We start from the raw sequence: 20,005 nt of genomic DNA, 5'->3' as shown, positions 1-20,005 counted from the left end.
ATAATAAATAGGAGCAATGTCGCAAAATTAAAATATTGCATAATTCACAAAATTTAAAGTCAATAGAGAATATTTTAATTTGATCTTTTTTATTGGAAGGCATCCACATGCTTGACCCAACAGCCAAATACTTCAGTTCAGTGACTGAGTTAATGGGAGAAGTACAGTTCAACTGCTAAGCAGGTTATTTTTTTTTCAAATTCTAGAACAAAATTGATTTCAGCCATCTGTAAGTATTCATCTAAGTGCCCAGCAGGGGTCTGTGAAAACTCAATCAAATTTGTGAGAGAAAAAAATACGTAAGTGGAGTGTATTGAAATAAACTTGGTTATGAAGTAAATTGAGGGCTTTCACGGGACAAGACATTGCTTTTAAGATAATATTTATGTAAAATGATAAGCTGTTCTAAGTTGCTGTAGTTTGTGTGCTTTGACACCTACAAGTATACTTTAGCTACTTATGCTGAAGCTACTTTCAGTTGGGCACCTTCTGGAATCCAGAGCTCTCTGGTTTCGGAAGTAATAAATATTGCAGAGCAAAGTAAATCTTCATTAAAATGAAAATCAATTCAGTGATTGGTCATTTTTTTCAACCAGATCAAAAAAATAAATAAAACTGTGGCATACTTATGGCATACAAACTCAGTATTGCTACATTACTGCAAGTAATACAGTCTACTGCAAGACACAACCACTGTTCCATTGCTGTCTCTCATGGTACTGTGCGTAGAAGTATACCTGGACAGAAAGTTTCATACACTCTCTTCTCTAAATTCCCTTCAAAACTTAACGTTTGTTGCTTTTGTTCACCTTCTTAAATAAAAAAAAGGAAAAAAAATAATCCTAATAAATTTATTCACTCTTAAAACACATGTGAGCAAACAGCATACCAAGTCTCCCATAAAATATATTTTACTAAAAACCAAGTGTTCCCAAACCAACACAGTTAGCTGGAATTTTGCTGGTTCTGAAATAGCCCCATTCAGATCTACTGTATTTGAACAAGAGCTTTTAGCACCCTGGGGTTAGCAGTATCTTCCTCGGTTAAAGTATTATCTTGTGGTAGTATTTTTGGGAATAATTAAATTGCTTTTCAAGTAATTCAGTTTCCATTGCTGTAATGTTCTCTTCATGTACCATAACATTTCTTTATGCATTTCCAGAATCCATGTGATATATGCTTTTATGGGTACTTTCTTGCTTAGCTATTCCCCATGCTGTTCAATGCAAAGATATTTATACAGTATATAGCTTTTGGATTCATGTTAACAAAATGCAATATTTGCTTGAAATTCTCAGTTGTCACTTTTGATATCTTTTCAGTGATGTTATGGAAAATAATGCACATCAGCTTTTGACATTGGATATGGCCCACTACAAAGCACAAAAGAATAAATCTCTATCCTTTCCTTTGGAAGCTCACTGTTTAAAACATCAAGTGTTCTTTTTTAGAGATTAAAATTGTTTTTCTTCGCAATTGCTTGTTTCTTTTTATACTCAGTAGGATACACTGACAATTTTCAACTCTAATTTCATATAGCCCAAGCAAAGAGAGCAAACTAGTAAAAATGCTGCATTCAAATAAATTGATTATGCACACATTCCAATTATTTTATATTCTGCATGATGCACAACTTTTAAGAAAAGCTGCTTAGAAGGTTGGGAGGTCAGTGTGAGAGATGCAAGAAAGTAGGTGTGAAAAAGTCAGCATATTTTGATGCTAGAAAAAATCTATTTTAAAATGTATTACATTTCAATTTATCTTTATTATACTGACAGAAGTTCATATAAAATGCACTTACTGGTTTGAGTTGTGGACCTCCATTTGTTTATCCTTTCTACAGAGTGCTTGGGGAAGAAAAACCCTGACACTCAGTGAACTACAGTCATCAAAAACTATAAACTCATAACACAGAGTTTATGAGAAGGAAAAACCCTGAGAATTTAGCAACTTTTGATCACTGCTGACTTGAGCCACATTAAAACAAACTAGTAGTGGAAAGTTCCTTATTTCATTATCTTTACACTGAATCTCTTCCTTTACAGATTACTTACTAAGGCCTTGTCTACACTACGAGAGTAGTTCGATTTTACTTAAATCGAATTTTTGGAATCGATATTGCAAAGTCGAACGTGTGTGTCCACACTAAGGACAGTAATTCGACTTTGTGAGTCCACACTAACGGGGAAAGCGTCGACATTGGAAGTGGTGCACTGTGGTCAGCTATCCCACAGTTCCCGGAGTCCCCGCTGCCCATTGGAATTCTGGGTGGAGCCGCAAATGCCTTCTGGGTAAAAAAAATGTGTCCAGGGTGCTTTTGGGTAACTGTCGTCATCCGTCCATCACTCCCGCCCTCCCTCCCTGAAAGCGCCGGCGGGAAATCAGTTCGCGCACTTTTCTAGTCAGTGACAGCGCGGACGCCACAGCACTGCGAGCATGGAGCCTGCTGCAACCATCACTGCAGTTGTGGCCGCTCTCAACGCCTCGCAACTTATCATACACCTTTCCCTGAGGCAGATGCAGAAAAGTCAGGCGAGGAGGCTACGTCAACGCGGTGATGGCCTGAAGTCTGAGAGTAGCACAGACCTCTCAGAAAGCAGGGGACCCAGCGCCGAGAACATCACGGTGGCAATGGGTCATGTTGATGCCGTGGAAAGGAGATTCTGGGCACGGGAAACAAGCACTGAGTGGTGGGACCGCATAGTGCTGCAGGTCTGGGATGAATCCCAGTGGCTGCGAAACTTTCGCATGCGGAAGGGAACTTTCCTGGAACTTTGTGAGTTGCTGTCCCCTGCCCTGAAGCGCAATGACACCCGGATGCGAGCAGCCCTGACTGTCCAGAAGCGAGTGGCCATAGCCCTGTGGAAGCTTGCAACGCCAGACAGCTACCGGTCAGTCGCGAACCAGTTTGGGGTGGGCAAATCTACCGTGGGGGTTGTTGTGATGCAAGTAGCCAAGGCAATCGTTGATGTACTGCTGCCAAAGGTAGTGACCCTGGGAAACGTGGAGGCCATCATAGATGGCTTCGCAGCGATGGGATTCCCAAACTGCGGTGGGGCCATAGATGGAACTCACATCCCTATCCTGGCACTGGAACACCAGGCCAGCCAGTACATTAACAGAAAGGGCTACTTTTCCATGGTGCTGCAAGCACTGGTGGACCACAGGGGACGTTTTACCAACATCTACGTGGGATGGCCGGGCAAGGTTCATGACGCTCGTGTTTTCAGGAACTCTGGTCTGTTTAGACGGCTGCAGCAAGGTATTTACTTCCCGGACCACAAAATAACTCTTGGGGATGTGGAGATGCCTATAGTCATCCTCGGGGACCCAGCCTACCCGCTAATGCCCTGGCTCATGAAGCCCTATACTGGCGCCCTGGACACTGAAAAAGAACTCTTCAACTACCGGCTGAGCAAGTGCAGAACGGTGGTGGAGTGTGCTTTTGGCCGTCTCAAGGGGAGATGGAGAAGCTTACTGACTCGCTGTGATCTCAGCGAAACCAATATCCCCATTGTTATTGCAGCTTGCTGTGTGCTCCACAATCTCTGTGAGAGCAAGGGGGAGACCTTTATGGCGGGGTGGGAGGTTGAGGAAAATAGCCTGGCTGCTGATTACTCACAGCCAGACAGCCGGGCGATTAGAAGAGACCAGCGGGAAGCGCTGTGCATCCGGAAGGCTTTGAAAGCAAAGTTCCTGAGTGAGCAGGGTAACCTGTGACTTTAAAGTTTGTGTATTGAGAAGCTAAACCTGCCCCCGTTTCTTTGCCCAGTTAATGTTGACTATCCTATCCAGTTACATACCCCCTTCACCCCACTTCCAACACACGTTTCAAAATAAAAATAGTTCTACTTTGTTAAAGCACACCGTTTTCTTTAATACTGTATTCGCGGGAATTTTTTAAAACTGGGACGCAGACTGTGGTGCGGAGCGGGTGTACTGTAGTGGCGCGAATGCAGCTTCTAAACTCAAGGATTGACAGGCTCCGCTGCGGTGGGATGGTTGTTTCAACGGAGCCTGTCACCCCTCCTGATAGGGACTGTGTGTATGGGGGGGTCTATGTGACTTTGTGGCAGGGGGAGGACGGTTACAGATCCCCTACTGTGTGGCTCTGTGATCCTGCCTAAGGACTGCCGCTTAAGATCTGTAACTGCCCTCCCCTGCCACAAAGTCACAGAGCAACCTACCCCCCACCACATAACATGAAAACAACCTCCCAGACTAACCAGGGTAACTAGTCACTGCATCACTGCACTATGTATGTGCCCTGCTGCTGTGCCTGCCCCCGACTATATACCCTGCCAAAGGTGACTGTCCTGTCGAATTACCAACCCCCTATCCCCCCCTCCTCCAAAAGAACATGATGGAAACAGTAGTTAACAGAAACGTATTTTTTATTATCAACCAAACATGGAACTGGGAAAGTGAAACTTGGACGGGGGCTTGTGTCAGGCGGGAAGGAAAGAACTTGTCAAATTTTGGGGAATGAGAGCCTTCTGCTGCTCGAGCTCTCTGCAGGGGTGGAGTGAGAGTTAGCAGGGACTCTGCCGCCTCTCCTTCTGTGCACTTTGGGTGAGGGGAGTATGGGACTTGGTGGCGGGGGAGGGCGGTTAGAGATGGACTGCAGCGGGGCTCTGTCCTCCTGCCTCCGTTCCTGCAGAACATCCACAAGGCGCCGGAGCGTGTCCGTTTGCTCCCTCATTAGTCCAAGCAGGGTTTGAGTCGCCTGCTGGTCTTCCTGACGCCACCTCTCCTCCCGATCCATGTTGGCTTGGTGCATTCGGGTCAAGTTCTCCCGCCACTGGGTCTGCTGTGCTGCCTGGGCTCTGGAGCAGGCTATAAGCTCCGAGAACATGTCCTCCCGTGTCCTCTTCTTCTTATGCCTAATCCGCGCTAGCCTCTGGGAGTGTGATGACAGGCTAGGTTGTGAGACAGTCGCAGATGGGGCTGTGGGAATGGGAAAAAGGGAGTGAATTCCTCAGAAAGATAAATGTAGTTGTGAACAAAGAACATAGTCTTTCTCTGTTAACAAGACCATGCACAGCACCTATCACATGCGCACGCAGCACAAGGTCGAATTCTCGGCCTTCGCATTCAGTGCCTGGGGTCTTCTACAGCACATTTGAGAAGCCTCTCAGGAGAACGGAATTTCTGTTGCAGGCAGACATGGTAAGCCGTAGACTTGTGGCAGCTTAAAACTTTAATATTAGCAATGGCCTCATTTCACATTGAAATCAATGTCGGTCCCTGCTGCCAGCAATTCGGCAAGCAGGAAGTCTGCTCCTGTCCCACACCCTCGCGGCTGTCCCCGGGAACGATCCCTGTAGGCTGCCCCTCTCCCGCCTCCACCGCGTGGCTGCAAACCAGCGGTTACAGTTCTGTAAAGGAACGGCAAAGCAGTCCCAACACTAACATTCCCCTACCTCATTCAAAGCAGGTCATCATGAGCGACATCACCCTCATGAGGATCTCTGACAGCGAGAAAGAGAGAATGCTCCGGGAAAGCCTGCAAAGACCAGGGCCGTATGCCGCCATGCTGTGCAGAGCAATGATTCCAGAGTACTTGATAGTCTCGTGGCGTGGCAACGTGTCCTACTACGGAGGACCCAATAAGGCCGCTCTCCCCAAGAACCTAATGCAGCGGATTTCCAATTACCTCCAGGAGAGCTTCCTCGAGATGTCACAGGAGGATTTCTGCTCCATCCCCGGACATATAGACCGCATTTTACTGTAGCTGCTGTAGCAGTGACTAACCAGTAGAGCGGCTTGGGCAGGACAATCATGCAAAACCGGACATTGCTAGATTTTTTTTCAATAGTTGCACTGCCCATGACTGAACCGTTAAGCTAATCAAACTAATCATGAGAAACCCATTTTTTAAATTGTTAATATTCCTGTTCTGTTACAAATAAATGTTTAGATTTTTACAACACTTACTGGCTGATCCTTCCCCAGATTCTGTGTCAGGGGTAACGGCTGGGGAGGGTTGGTAGAGGATCTCTGTAAGGGTGATGAAGAGATCCTGGCTGTCGGGGAAATCAGCGTTGTGAGCGCTGTCGACTGCCTCGTCCTCCTCATCTCCTTCCTCATCTTCCCCGTCCGCTAACATGTCCGAGGATCCAGCCGTGGACACTATCCCATCCTCAGAGTCCACGGTCACTGGTGGGGTAGTGGTGGCGGCCGCACCGAGGATGGAATGCAGTGCCTCGTAGAAACGGGATGTCTGGGGATGGGATCCGGAGCGTCCGTTTGCCTCTTTGGTCTTCTGGTAGCCTTGTCTCAGCTCCTTGATTTTCACGCGGCACTGCGTTACATCCCGGCTGTATCCTCTCTCTGCCATGTCTTTAGAGATCTTCTCGTAGATCTTTGCATTCTGTCTTTTGGATCGCAGCTCGGAAAGCACGGACTCATCGCCCCACACAGCGATGAGATCCAAGACTTCCCGATCAGTCCATGCTGGGGCCCTCTTTCTATTCTGAGATTGCACGGCCATCACTGCTGGAGAGCTCTGCATCGTTGCCAGTGCTGCTGAGCTCGCCACGATGTCCAGACAGGAAATGAGATTCAAACTGGCCAGACAGGAAAAGGAATTCAAATTCAAATTTTCCCGGGGCTTTTCCTGTGTGGCAGTTCAGAGCATCCGAGCTCGTACTGCTGTCCAGAGCGTCAACAGAGTGGTGCACTGTGGGATAGCTCCCGGAGCTATTAGCGTCGATTTCCATCCACACCTAGCCTAATTCGACATGGCCATGTCGAATTTAGCGCTACTCCCCTCGTCGGGGAGGAGTACAGAAGTCGAATTAAAGAGACCTCTATGTCGAACTAAATACCTTCGCGGTGTGGACGGGTGCAGGGTTAATTCGATGTAACGGCGCTAACTTCGACATAAACGCCTAGTGTAGACCAGGCCTAAGTTTTCTGTTACTTTGGCACTAAAGCCCCTAGATTACTTTACCTTATAAGTAAAGGTGAAATTCTGGTCCCCTGGGTTGCACTGTCTCTCTATAAAGGGAACACATATTGGCTTTCCTTTAAGCTTTCTTATGTTTGTTAATTATATTGACCACCTTTCTAAAGTATGACATACTTTGAAATGTGACTTTCTGAAAATGCCACCTTTTTACTCAACCGTTATGTTCCTATGTGAGTTGTACCTGTTCCTACTCTAGTGGCAAAAATATTTATACTCTTTACTCTCATCAGCACTGAAAAGGCAACTTATTTAAGATGGAATGAGGTGGATTCCATTCCTTTTTGTGCATTACTGACACAGAAGTTTACATTCCCATCTACATAATCATTCACCAGCCTTCTGAGTTCCTAATATTTCCATGGTGGAGAGAGATTTCATCAAGTTAGAGGCTTTCTTCAATAGATTCACCTGGCCATTGTCTAAGAAGCCCTGGAAATCTACAGCTTTGAGGACTGCAACCATGGCTTGGTAAAAATGACACCAAAAAAATCCCAACACTGAAGGTCATGGTTTTGGGTGCAGTACCACGAGAACAGTCTGCCTTCTCTCCAGCCATCATTGTTTCCAAACACCAACCTTTAGTGTTGAAGGTAGGAGAGACAACCAATGACCTGGTCAGGGCAGACACATTTTTTTCACTTGCAAATGCTAATGTACATCCAGAGGAACACCTCAATGCTGAAACTTGAAGAATTTGTGGCCTAGTGTGACTTAGCTAAATTGATGAGCACATATTGCATATGGAATCACTGTCTCCATCGCAAGAATACGAATGAACAATAGGAACACCCATTACCATCAACTTCCAAATATTAGGGCTCAGTGTGTTGAGCAGCTTATATTTGACAAAGACCTTGACTTTGAACAAGGAAGTGTGGAACGTTTCCATGACAAAGCTGCTCCCTTACTCTTCCCAGAAGGAAACAGGAGTTTGCTGGTGACACTGAATTACAGGTGATCGGTGTCTTGGCTGACTCGTACTTCTGTTTCAATGATTTACCCTTCAAAATACTCTGGGGCAGCTTCATGCTGGACATAGTGGAAACTGCTTGGGGTGTCTTAAAAAGGGATTGGAGGCATTTCTCATTCTTCCATAAAGCTCAGGATCACATCTGGAAGCGAACCTGGCATCCTTTGACTTTGTAATCAGTTCCCAGATGATAATGTAACTGATTTAGTGGTCAGTCACTGGCATAGTTTACTGCCAAACACAGGCACTAAAGACACTAAGGCAGGCTATCACAGTTACAGGGAGAGCTGCACTTTAGATTCTTTGCAATCCTTCTCAAATGCACTTGCCAGGTGACAGGCTTGGCTTCCTTCACCTCTTTCAAGGGTGGAAGCCACTCTTAGACTGGAGCTGTTTCCCAAATGCAGCTCCTGTGGCAGATACATTTGAACTTGGTTCCGCACAAGCTTTCCCTTTTGGAGATGGGACCAGCAGCTGGTTAAAGTGCCTCAAAATAGATTTAAACACACAAACAACTTGTTTCATCACTCAAAGAAACTGGGTCTTACCTAAACCTTATTTTTTCCTTGCAAGTTTTGTAAGTTCCAATTATGTTAGCCACTTCTATTTCTAGACTGGGATATTGTTTCCTCCGCTTCCTTGAAGTTCTTTATCTAGAAATGGATTATCACTGACCATTGTTTCGCTTCATTTCCTGCTTCTTTCCTAACAATCCCTTATTAAATTGAACCAGTTCATTCACACATTTTCAATAACCTAATATTGCTATGCATAACTACCTTCATAACTAGGTCACATATTCATAAAATTATTACAAATTATAAACTCATGTTCTCCACACAGGCACTGGAAAACAGTCGTATCAGAAGTGCAAGACAGATATGGGAACACCTTGAAACACTGGTATCAAAACATCATAAAGAGTCAGAGAAAAGAGCCTGGCCCCAAACATTAAAAATGATCACAGCTAATGCACGGAGTTAACAAAACTGGAAGAGGAGGATTAAGACAGTTATAGATGCAACAGGGCACTGAAAACACAGGTACCAAAGCACAGGAAGAACTGGATGACCTTGAAGACTGAAGTAATGAAAATGGGATGAAATTTAATTGTAGTGCAAGGTCATCCACTTAGGATCTCATAATATGAATTTCTGCTATAAGCCAGGGGCTCATCAGCTGGAAGTTAGTGAGGAAAGAGACCTGGTTGTGTTGGTTGATCACAACATGACTATGAGCCACTGTAATGGCGAGGCATTTCCTGTAGAGACAAAGAAGTATTAATGCCATTGTACAAGGCACTGGTAAGACCTCATTTGGAATACTGTGTACAATTCTGGACATCCATGTTCAAGAAAGATTAATTCAAATTGGATAACTGCAGAGAAGAGGATGATCAGGAGGACTTATTTTATGACACTTAAAAGAGGCTGTTCAGCTTAGCAAAATGAAGGCAGAGAGGGAATATGCTTGCTCTCTATAAATACATCAGGCTAATAAACATCAGGGAGGGTGAAGAGAGAGGTATTTAATCTAAAGGATAATTCTGGCACAAGAACAAGGAGTCATGGGCAGGGCCGGCACCAGAGCAGCAAGCAGGTGCCTGGGGCAGCCAACGGAAAGAGGCAGCACGTCCGGCTATTCGGCAGCAATTCAGCGGCGGGTCCCCCAGTCCCTCTCGGAGGGTAGGACCTGCTGCCGAAGTGTCGCCAAAGAAGCAGCGGTGGTAGAGCTGCCGCCAAAGTGATGCTGATCGCGGCTTTTTTTTTTTTTTTTTTTGCTGCTTGGGGCAGCAAAAACGCCAGAGCTGGCCCTGGTCATGGGGGCAAACAACTTAATTTTTTAAAGAGAGAACTGAACAAATTTATGAGTGCAATCATATGACCAGGTTGCTTGTGATGGTGAGGGAAGGGCTCAGCAGTCCTGGGGGTTCCTTCTAATTCACGTCAGATGTTCCTAAAATCTTATGCTTCAGGGGTTCAGTCGGTCACTGATGGTTCTCAGAGTGCCCAGAACTGAGAATCACCTTGTTACCTCCCTGCCTCCAGACAGAGAGATTTGCTGGTGCTTAACTGGGTGCCAGCTCCCTGGCCCCTCCAGTCTGTTAGCTACCCAAACAACATCCTCTGAGCTATGCCAGCCCTTACTTTGCCCTGCAAGTTAACAAACGGTGCACTCCAGACCCCTAGTCCTTGTGAAGCATTCCCCGTGTAGTGTTCAGCACATTATCCACTGATCACACCCAGTAAAACCAGGTTTGCTGTTCCCAAAGGAATAGTATACCCACCAGCTTGAATGATTCAACCTAGGATCAGCTCTTTGTATAATACCAGAACATTGAGTTATATTTATAGTGAAAACAATCATAAGTTTATTATCAAAGATTAAGATTTAAGAGATAGTGAGTAAGAATAATGGAAACAGAAGGGTTGCATATAAAACAAAATCATAAGATACTTAGATACTAAACTTAACTTTAACAAGCTAACCATCTGTCTAAAGTAGCTTATCTCACCACAAATGTCCTTTGCAGCATTTCCAAGCAGGCTGGTTGGGACGCCGTTTTCATAAATGTAAACATGTTATCCACTTACTTGCTCGGTGCAGAACACGGTGCTTTTCTGTCTTCCTCTTAAATTTTCCAAAGTTCACTGTCTGCCTCAAGAGACAGGGCAACCCCCTATGGTTCAATTTCATGTGTCCTGTCTCCCTATTGACTTCCGACACTCCTGTTGACTTCCCACATAATGGGGCTTCATTGTGCTAGCTTACAGTGCTTAATTTACATTTTGACAGAGATACACATCTTACCTCCTGCCTGGAAGAAACCCATTTTTCTCTTTGGTTGGTGACAGACTTTAAATCATATTTTTAGTAGATATACACAAAACTCCTTATATATTATTTGTATATGCAGCTTATGATTATGATAAAAGCTTTTATTAGAGACCTCACATGACATCTGTCAGAGCCTGTAACAGGGTGGTCTGATCAAGTGGTCGGAGCCAACGGTAGAATCAGGGTCATGGTTGGAAGTCACACCAAATTGAAAACCAGAGTCAGAGGCCACAACAAGTGTCAGAGCCAGAGTCACACTAAGGATTAAGCCGTAGTCAGACTCAAAAGTCACACCAAAGGTCAAGAATGGAGACAGCTGCGGGGGTCAAGAAAAGGAATCAGGAACAAGGCGCAGGGCATGGTAAAAGGAATGAGGGGTGGTGAAAGAAACAAGGAATAGAAGCCAAGCAAAGAAGCAAGAACTTGGTTTCAGAGAGCTCAGCGGTAACTGATCTAGCAACTAGTTGTTCAGATAAAGGGTGGGATAGGAATAAGAATATGTATGCCCAGAGGGGTCCAATCAGCAGTCTGCTTCTAGTCATTTGATCCCATTGATTCAGCAGGTGTAGCTTCTGATACTGGGATCTCAGCTGCAGTTCCCTCATCTGACCTTGCATTGTTATGGCACAGCGGGTAAGGCTCTCACTTAGCAATCTTGTGAGCCTGGGTTCAACACCTAAGGAGCCTAACACCATCATTTATGGGCAAATACCATGAAAGTATGCCAGGTACAGTGAATTTATCAGGCCCATTAGAAGTTGTTGTTGCTGATAGGAGTTGCTGACCTACTAAGTGTGATATGTACGGGGCGGCTCTATGAGTTTTGCCGCCCCAAGCATGGAAGTGAGGCGGCTTTCGGCAGCGCGCCTGTGGGCAATTTGGCGGCATGCCTGCGGGAGGTCCGCCGGTCCTGCGGCTTTGGCATACCCGCTGCCGAATTGCCACCAAATTTGTGGGACTGGCGGACCTCCCGCAGGCATGCCGCCGAAGGCAGCCTGACTGCCGCCCTCACAGGGACCGGCAGACCACCACCCGCGGCTTCCTGCCCGAGGCACGCACTTGCTGCGCTGGTGCCTGGAGCTGCCCCGGATATGTAATCTATCCCTTAAATCTGCCTCTGCACTAGATGACTGGAGGATAGCTAACACCACCAATTTTGAAAAATTTCTCCAGGGGCAATCTTGGTAATTATAGGCTGGTAAACCTAACCTCAGTATCAGGCAAACTGATTGAAACTACAGTAAAGAACAAAATTATCAGACACACAGATGACCACAACTTGCTTGGGAAAAGTCAACATGGCTTTTGTAAAGGGAAAGCATGCCTCACAACTCTATTAGAATTCTTGGAAGGGGTCAACAAACGCATAGACAAAGGTGATCCAGTGGATATAGGGTAGTGGATTTTCAGAAAGCCTTTGACAAAGTCCCTCACCAAAGGCTCTTTAGCAAAGTAAGCAGTCAGAAGATAAGAGGAAAGGTCCTCTCATGGATCAGTAACAGGTTAAAAGACAGGAAAGAAAGGGTAGGAATAAATGGTCGGTTTTCACAATGGAGAGAGAGAAATAATCAGATCCCTAAGGAATCTGTACTGGGACCAGTGCTGTGCAACATATTCATAAATGTTCTGGAAAAAAAGGGTGAGATGCCAAAGTCTACAGATGACACAAAACTACTCAAGACAGTTAAGTCCAAAGAAAACTGTGAAGAGGATCTCACAAAACTGGGAGACTGGGCAAGAAATTGGCAGATGCAATTCAATATTGATAAATGCAAAGCAGTGCATTCTGGAAAACATAATCCCAACTACAAATACAAAATGATGGAGTCTAAATTAGGTCTTATCATTCAATAAAGAGATCTTGGAGTCATTGTGGATGACATTCTCTGACACCATCCACACAATGTGCAGCTACAGTCAAAAGCTATGTTGGGAACCATTGAGAAAGGGATAGATAATAAGACAGTAAATATCATAATGCCACTATATAAATCCAAAGGTACTCCCACACCTTGATTACTGCATATAATTCGTGGTTGCCCATCTCAGAAAAGTTATATTGGAATTGGAAAAGGTACAGAAAAGGGCAATAAAAATGATTAGGAATATGGAACAGCTTCCATATGACAAAAGATTAAAAAGACTGGGACTGTTCAGCTTGGAAAAGAGATGACTGAGGAGGATATGATAGAGCAGGGGTTGGCAACATTTGGCATGCGGCTCGCCAGGATAAGCACCCTGGCGGGCCGGGATGGTTTATTTACCTGCTGACGTGGCAGGTTCAGCCAATCGTGGGCCCGGGCCAATGGGGGCGGCGGGAAGCCACGGCCAGCACATCCCTCGCCCGCGCCGCTTCCTGCCACCCCCATTGACCCGGGATGGCAAACCGCGGCCAGTGGGGGCCGCGATCGGCCAAACCTGCTGCGTCAGCAGGTAAATAAAGTGGCCCGGCCCACCAGGGTGCTTACCCTGGCGAGGCGTGTGCCAAACATTGCCGACCCCTGTGATAGAGGTCTATAAACTCATGAATGGTGTGGAGAAAGTGAATAAGGAAATGTTATTTACCCCTTCACATAACACAAGCAGGAGTCACCTGATGAAATTAATAGGCAGCAGGTTTAAAACCAACAAAAGGAAGTACTTCTTCAAACAATGCACCATCAATCTGTGGAACTCGTTGCCACTGGATGTTGTGAAGGCCAAAAGTATAACTGGGTTCAAAAAAGAATCAGATAAGTGCATGGAGGATAGGTCCATAAATGGCTATTAGCCAAGATGGTCAAGAATGCAACCCCATGCTCTAGGTGTCCCTAAACCTCTGACTGCCAGATGCTGGGACTGGATGAAGGGATAGACCATTTGATAATTGCCCTGTTCTGTGAATTCCCTGTGATATTCCCCTAGTGTTATCTGGACTGGTGATCTGCTAGGTCACTCCAATCCCCAACTCTGGGAGCCCACTCCTGGGCTGATCACGCACAGCCTCTAGCATGTAAGTTGTTCCTTGGATTGTACAACCAAATGACACTAACCAATATCTTCGGTCCCAGACACAACCCTAGGAACCTCCGTCTTGCAGTGTCCAGTTATGCCCACTGGAGACTGCAAGCTTATATGAGTTTGCCAATTTAACAAAGAAATTGATATGTACCACACCCAAGGGGCGTCTCTGACATGCTTCAAACCAAATGCACTGCTTCCAGTAGAATAAATGAACAAATTTATTAACTACAAAAATTGACTTATAATCACTTAAAATCTAAGCACAGCAAGTTGGATTTGGTCAAATGAAATAAAAGCAAAACTCATTCTAAGATGATCTTAACACTTTCAGTGCCCTTACAAACTTAGAAGCTTCTCACCACAGGCTGGCTGATGGTGTCGCTAGAGTAGATACGGAGAAAGAGTAGGCAACAAGGTTTGCTACAGGGATTGGTTCCTGGGTTGGTGTTTCTGTGGTGTGGTGTGTAGTTGCTGGTGAGTATTTGCTTCAGGTTGGGGGGTTGGCCATGTCAACACTGGTTCTCCACTTGTGAGGTACTCCCTTCTCTTCATGTGTCATTATATAATGCCTGCATCTGTAACCTTCATGCCATGCATCTGAAGAAGTGAGGTTTTTTACCAACGAAAGCTAATGCCCAAATAAATCTGTTAGTCTTTAAGGTGCCACTGGACTCCTTGTTGTTTTTGTGGCTAGAGACTCACAGGGCTACCCCCTGATACTTGAACAGCAAATGTAACTTTTCTTGTCTGCATAGTAAACATTGGCATTTTTATCTGTTTGAATAATCAAAGTGGTGCTTTCCGTGCCTTCTTGGTTGCAAAGATTTGAACTGCTTTCTGCTGAAGGTCCAAGTCTGGACCAGCTCATGCTCTATTGAGATGGCTGCAAGGCCGACCAGCCTCTCTTGTGTCATTGTAGAGCGTAGATGTGTTTTTATTAACTTCAGCTTGGAGAAGCTGCATTCTCCACTGGCAACTGTTACAGGAAGTGTTAGAAGTATGCGCAGAGCAACAAAAGCATTTGGAGAGAGGGTGGTCATCTTATTTGTGCACATATATTCCAGAACAGACTTTGGAGTTGATCCTGCTGAAATGTATCTTGAAAGGGCTCTCAGTTCATCACCTAAATCACTCGCATCAATATCGCGCATGTCAGCATGTGTCAACACTTTCTCTAGTGCCCTGCATTGCTGGTGTAGATCTTCTTCAGGTATAGTGAGGAGTTTTGGAATATCATACAACATCCCAAATATACTGCTGTGTTCCTTGAGCTGCATGGAATATTCTTCCACTGACTGTATTGCACAATCCAGCACCTGGTTAAAGAATTGAACTTTGAATGTTGTTTGGGCTCTCTTATGGGATTATCCCATGCCTTGTAATCAAAATGTCTTCTTCTTCAGTGACTCTTGTATTCTTGAATGGGTGGGAAAATAGCTTCAATGTGAAGTTCCTCTGCCAACTTCTGTGCACTCTTCAAAACGTTTTGAAATCCCTCATCTGACCGGTAAGACTGTAGGTATGACTTTGCTTTGTCCGGTTGTTCCATTGCTCCAGATATATCAAGGTCAACACCTTAGAGGCTCTTGCTAACAACATTTATTTCAAACAGTATGTCATGCCACAATACTAAGCCACACAGAAATTTGAAGTTATGCATGTTTCTGGTGATTCCATTTACCTCTGCCACTGTTCTCTCATGAACAGTTCCTGTCATAGCATTATCCTCCATGATGGCAACTATGATATCATCAATCTTCCCAATTTGGTGTTTGACAGGCTTTATCGCCTCCACTCGACTTTCCCATCGTGTGGCACTCAGTGGTTTCAGTGTCAGAGAGGATATTCCCAGCTGTTTCTTCAAAATTTGCCATAGATGAGTTGATACAGAGAAAAATACACAGATGCTTTGAATTACATTAAAAAAATCAGCAGCCTCATTAGAAGCTGATGCTGCATCACTGACCACCAAGTTCTATGAATGAGAACTGCATGGGACAAAAAAAAGCTTGAGGGTTTAACTCTCAGATCCATGTCTGCACTCCTCTGTTCTTTCCTCTCATGTTGGCAACATTATCGTAGCCCTGACCTCTCATGTCAGCTATCGCAATTCCCGTACTTTCCAGCTTTTTAAGAAGCACATTTGTCATACCAGCTCCTGTAGTATCATCAATGTCAATTAATTCTAGAAAATGTTCTCTGACAGTCACCATTGCAGGGACATTTTCACTAGGTTCTGTTGTTGTTACAAAATGCACCATTAAAGTCATTTGTTCCGTATGGCGGATGTCAGGTGTGCAGTCCAGAATAACAGAGTAATATCTTGCTGACTTCAGATCTGCCACAATCTTCTGTTTGACTTTTGTTGCCAGTAACTGTATGATCTCCTTTTGAATTGTTTTTTCAAGGTAGTGGTGTGTGTACATTTCTGGGCTGGTGATTCTTCTTAGATGCTCCTGGAGTACAGCATCAAACTCAGCCATCAGCTCCACAATTTTAAGGAAGTTTCCATTGTTTGGCACATACAGCTGATCTGAAGTTCCACACAGTCAGGGCCAGCTTTAGGCCAATTCCACCAATTCCCCCGAATTGGGCCCCGCGCCTAAGAGGGCCCCGCGCCGAGTGGCAGGGCCGCCCAAAGTGGGAGGGTAAGTGGCAGAGAATCCCTTCCCTGGCTAGAGGCGCCTTTTTAATTTTTACTCACCCGACGGCGCTCTGTGTCTTTGGCGGCATGTCCTTCAGTGCCACTGAAGACCCGTAGCGAGTGAAGGACCCACCGCCAAAGACTAGGAGTGCGGCCCAGTGAGTACAAGCCCCATGTGGTTTTTTTTTATGTTTTTTTTGTTTTTGTTTTTTGAAGTCAACCCTGCTGGGGCCCCATCGAAACTATTTGAATCGGGCCCCGCACTTCCTAAAGCCGGCCCTGCACACAGTGCTAGGTTTTGTGTAGCAAGCATTCTCACAATGGCAATGAGCCTTTTCAGAACATTTTGCCAGTAAAGAGACTCTGATGCAATCTTCTCTTGATGCTGATCATCTATGGTGTCCTTTAACCGTAGTCTCATCTCAAGCTTTTTCCACCTATGGAATGCTCTCTGGTGATTTGCTGCCTTCTCATGGCATGCCAGATTTCTAGCCCGATTTTTCCAGTCCTTTGTTCCTGTAGAACCCAATGTGGCTGGAACATTAGACTAGAAGAGTTTGCAACAAAAGCAATATGCAACATTCTGAGTTTTTGAGTACATAAGCCATGGCCTCTCAACTTTGTCACCATTGGGGATTTCATGCCAGTAATGTGTTGGATGGAAACTTCTATTTTCATTGTCTTTGGGGAACATGAAGTTTTTCCACTTGCTGTGGCCCATGCAGTACAAGGAAGTCCCTCAGGCTAATGCTCAAGTTGGTCCAGAGTCCTAGACTTAAGGAACTAAACTCAGCAGCAGCTATTTCTTGAGCCTCCACCACACCCTTCTCTGATCTACACTTTTCTTCAGGAATGTGCATAGTTACATCCATTTGAGATGGAGATATGGATGCTGCAGTAGCTGCCAGGTCACCTGCACTCTGACTAATTGGAAAATCAGGCATCTCCTCACCACTCATATCCTCACTGCGGGCGGAAGGCTCACCGTGAACATTTGCATCTATGTATCTCAGGAGAGCTCCTTCCTGCTTAGATAGAAAAGCTTCCTTTGCTTTCTTTCTTGTTCTGAATGATGCCACAGAGGGGCATTTTCTTCTTTCACTCATGACTGCTGGTCTGTGCCAGCTATAGTGGCTCTCAACACTCAACTGAAGGGGACAAATAAGCAGGCTGGTATCAGGGCCTGAGTGAGGGAAGATATCAGTGTCTTAAAGGCCTAACTGGCTCCTACTACTTCAGTTGACTGCCTGTTCTCCGCAAGTGGGTTCAGGGAAGCAGCAGGAAACAAGAAGCTCCCTGAGAAGCTGGTGTTAATCAGTCCAGGCTCCTGTGGGTGCTAGAGAGGTACATAAGAGGCTCCTCCTCCTCCTCTCTCTCCCTGCAGCTCCTGCTGCTTTCTGTTATTCCCTCTCACCTTTTCTCCTGCCTGCCTGTTATGTCTCTTGTGCCCTCCTTCCTCCAGCACAGCACTCCATCATCTCTGTGCATCTAGAGCAGAGAGAATACATATGCACCAGCAGCAGACACTATTTTCTACACTCTGGGTCCTAGTGGCGCCCCATCACAGTCTGGCACCTGAGGCGGCCTCCTCAGTTCGCCTCATGGTAAGGCCAGCACTGCCCATCACAGACTTTAAATCCTTACTAAAACCTCTGAACATATTCAGCCACTGGCCCCCCTTTAACCTCAGTACCACCCTGCCAGGAGTCTATGATGAAATCCAAGGGACTTTTGATCTTTTTCTCACACAGGATATCAAATGGGAGTCGTTGTGGATTCTTGGGGTACTTCCCGCTAAGCTAATAACAGATAGGGTAACATTGTATCCCAGCCATTTGCCCTCTTGCTTGCATTTATTCCCAGCAGAGTTTTTAGAGTCCCATAAAAACCTTTCAACTGAACCACTTGTCTTTGGGTGATATGGAGTAGATCTCAGCTGTTTTACCCCACATATTCTCCATAATTTTGTAAATAACTGGGAGATGAAATCTGATCCATAATCTGACACGGTCTCCTTTGGAAAATCTACTCAGCTGAAAATAGCGAACAGAGCCGTAGCCACTGTGTCAGCCTCTATATTAGACAGAGCAACTCCCTCTGAGTATCTGTGGGATACACCAAAAATGACATGTGTGATAGTCATAAAAATGGTACTGAGTGCATTAGTCCATCAGTATTTCCAGTGTTGCAGCATCTTTCCCTGATGTTCTACTTTAAGGTGTGACAAAGTAGTAGCCTTTATATCTGAATGTTAATGTATGACAATGGTAACCTGAGACCACAAGCAAAATACCAATCCCTGTTCTTCCTAAACAATGCTGTTAAAAGAAATGAAACTTTTCTTATCTGTTTGGTCCTTTTCTAAAATGTACTGGCTGAACCTTGGGAAACAGTAATTTGCTGATAGTAAGGGGGAAAAAATAACCATAACCAGAGTCAATGCGTAATTAGATACAGTAAAAGCAATGCAGTCCTCAGTGAAAATGTGAAAAATAGTTGTTTACAAGTGCCTAATTGCCGGGGATGGGGGGAGGGTAGATATACTCACTGGTTCCACTGATGACATCAGGTTTGGCTTTCATGATTTTGCAAAACTGTCTTCTACAGTTTTCAATCCACACTGGCTGTTTTTCTGGATTGTTTAAGGATGCCAACAGCTTGTTGAGATCACTATCTAAAATAAAAATGAAACACACGCTGTGTTTTTCTATAACACAAATCAGCTTTACCATAGCAACATTTTTAAAAATAAACAGTAAAAAAGCTACAAGCTACAGACAGGCCTGTGGGCTACTGAGCCTTAGCTTCACAGGGAGTGAGTACAGACACTAGTACTGTTCAGAGAGGAACAGGAAACTCAGCTGACTCCTCCATCTCTTTGCTATTATCTTAGCCAATGTCTGAGCAGCCCTCAAATGTGCTCACGGAAAAAAGATTGTTCAGCACTCCATAAATAACAATCATGTGTATCCCATGCTGGCTGTTCACCATCACATGGAGGACGTAACCAATCTGACCGTGGAGATAGGAAGCAGGATTTTTTGTGCTTTATCCCAGGGCTTTATGCCCACCACATCTGATGGGGGACTCTGGGTCATGTCTCACCTCCAGAATTCACATACCACCTCCTACTGAGAATGGGGAAGTGCCTTGACACTGGCAATTGTAAGTGCTGCTGTTGAAGAGTATTCGGCTTTTTTCAGGAGTGCACCTGAGCCTGGACACATCTTACTAAAGTATCAGTGCCTTCTTATCCCCTTTCTAGGTTTTAAAAGTAACTCTTCAGAAATGAAGTCAGGAAATTGCAAGCGACTTATCTTTAGGAATCAACAAGCTATCTTGTTTGTTTTAGCAAGAAAATGACCTTTTACATATGTTCTTATTTTTTACTTCTTAATAATACCTTAATATTCAATTTTAAATTATCCTACAGCAAAAACACTTTTTGCAAGTAACCTTATTGCTTTGAACCGAGCGAGAATATGTATTTTTTGGTTTTCACAGAATTGTTACATTGCACGCCATTTATTTTAAACCAGTCTCAGGATTTTAACAGTTTACTCATTATAAATTGTTT

The 20,005-nt window shown here is 44.8% G+C and overlaps 1 protein-coding gene across 8 annotated transcripts in view; it reads right to left on the bottom strand.

Moving 5' to 3' along the window:
• The window catches only part of TBC1D32 (TBC1 domain family member 32), a 167,106-nt gene that overhangs the window by 53,186 nt on the left and 93,915 nt on the right, over positions 1-20,005 (bottom strand). For all 8 annotated transcript variants that reach the window (XM_054023051.1, XM_054023052.1, XM_054023057.1 and 5 more), the window contains one exon: positions 18,977-19,102. In XM_054023051.1, coding sequence (XP_053879026.1) covers positions 18,977-19,102 — 126 coding nt within the window. The remainder of the gene's footprint in view (positions 1-18,976; positions 19,103-20,005) is intronic.

Source organism: Malaclemys terrapin, chromosome 3 (assembly GCF_027887155.1).
Source record: "Malaclemys terrapin pileata isolate rMalTer1 chromosome 3, rMalTer1.hap1, whole genome shotgun sequence".
Taxonomy (NCBI): Eukaryota; Metazoa; Chordata; order Testudines; family Emydidae; genus Malaclemys; species Malaclemys terrapin.
The sequence above is the reverse complement of the archived record's forward strand: the minus strand, read 5'-3'. Positions and strand labels throughout refer to the sequence as shown.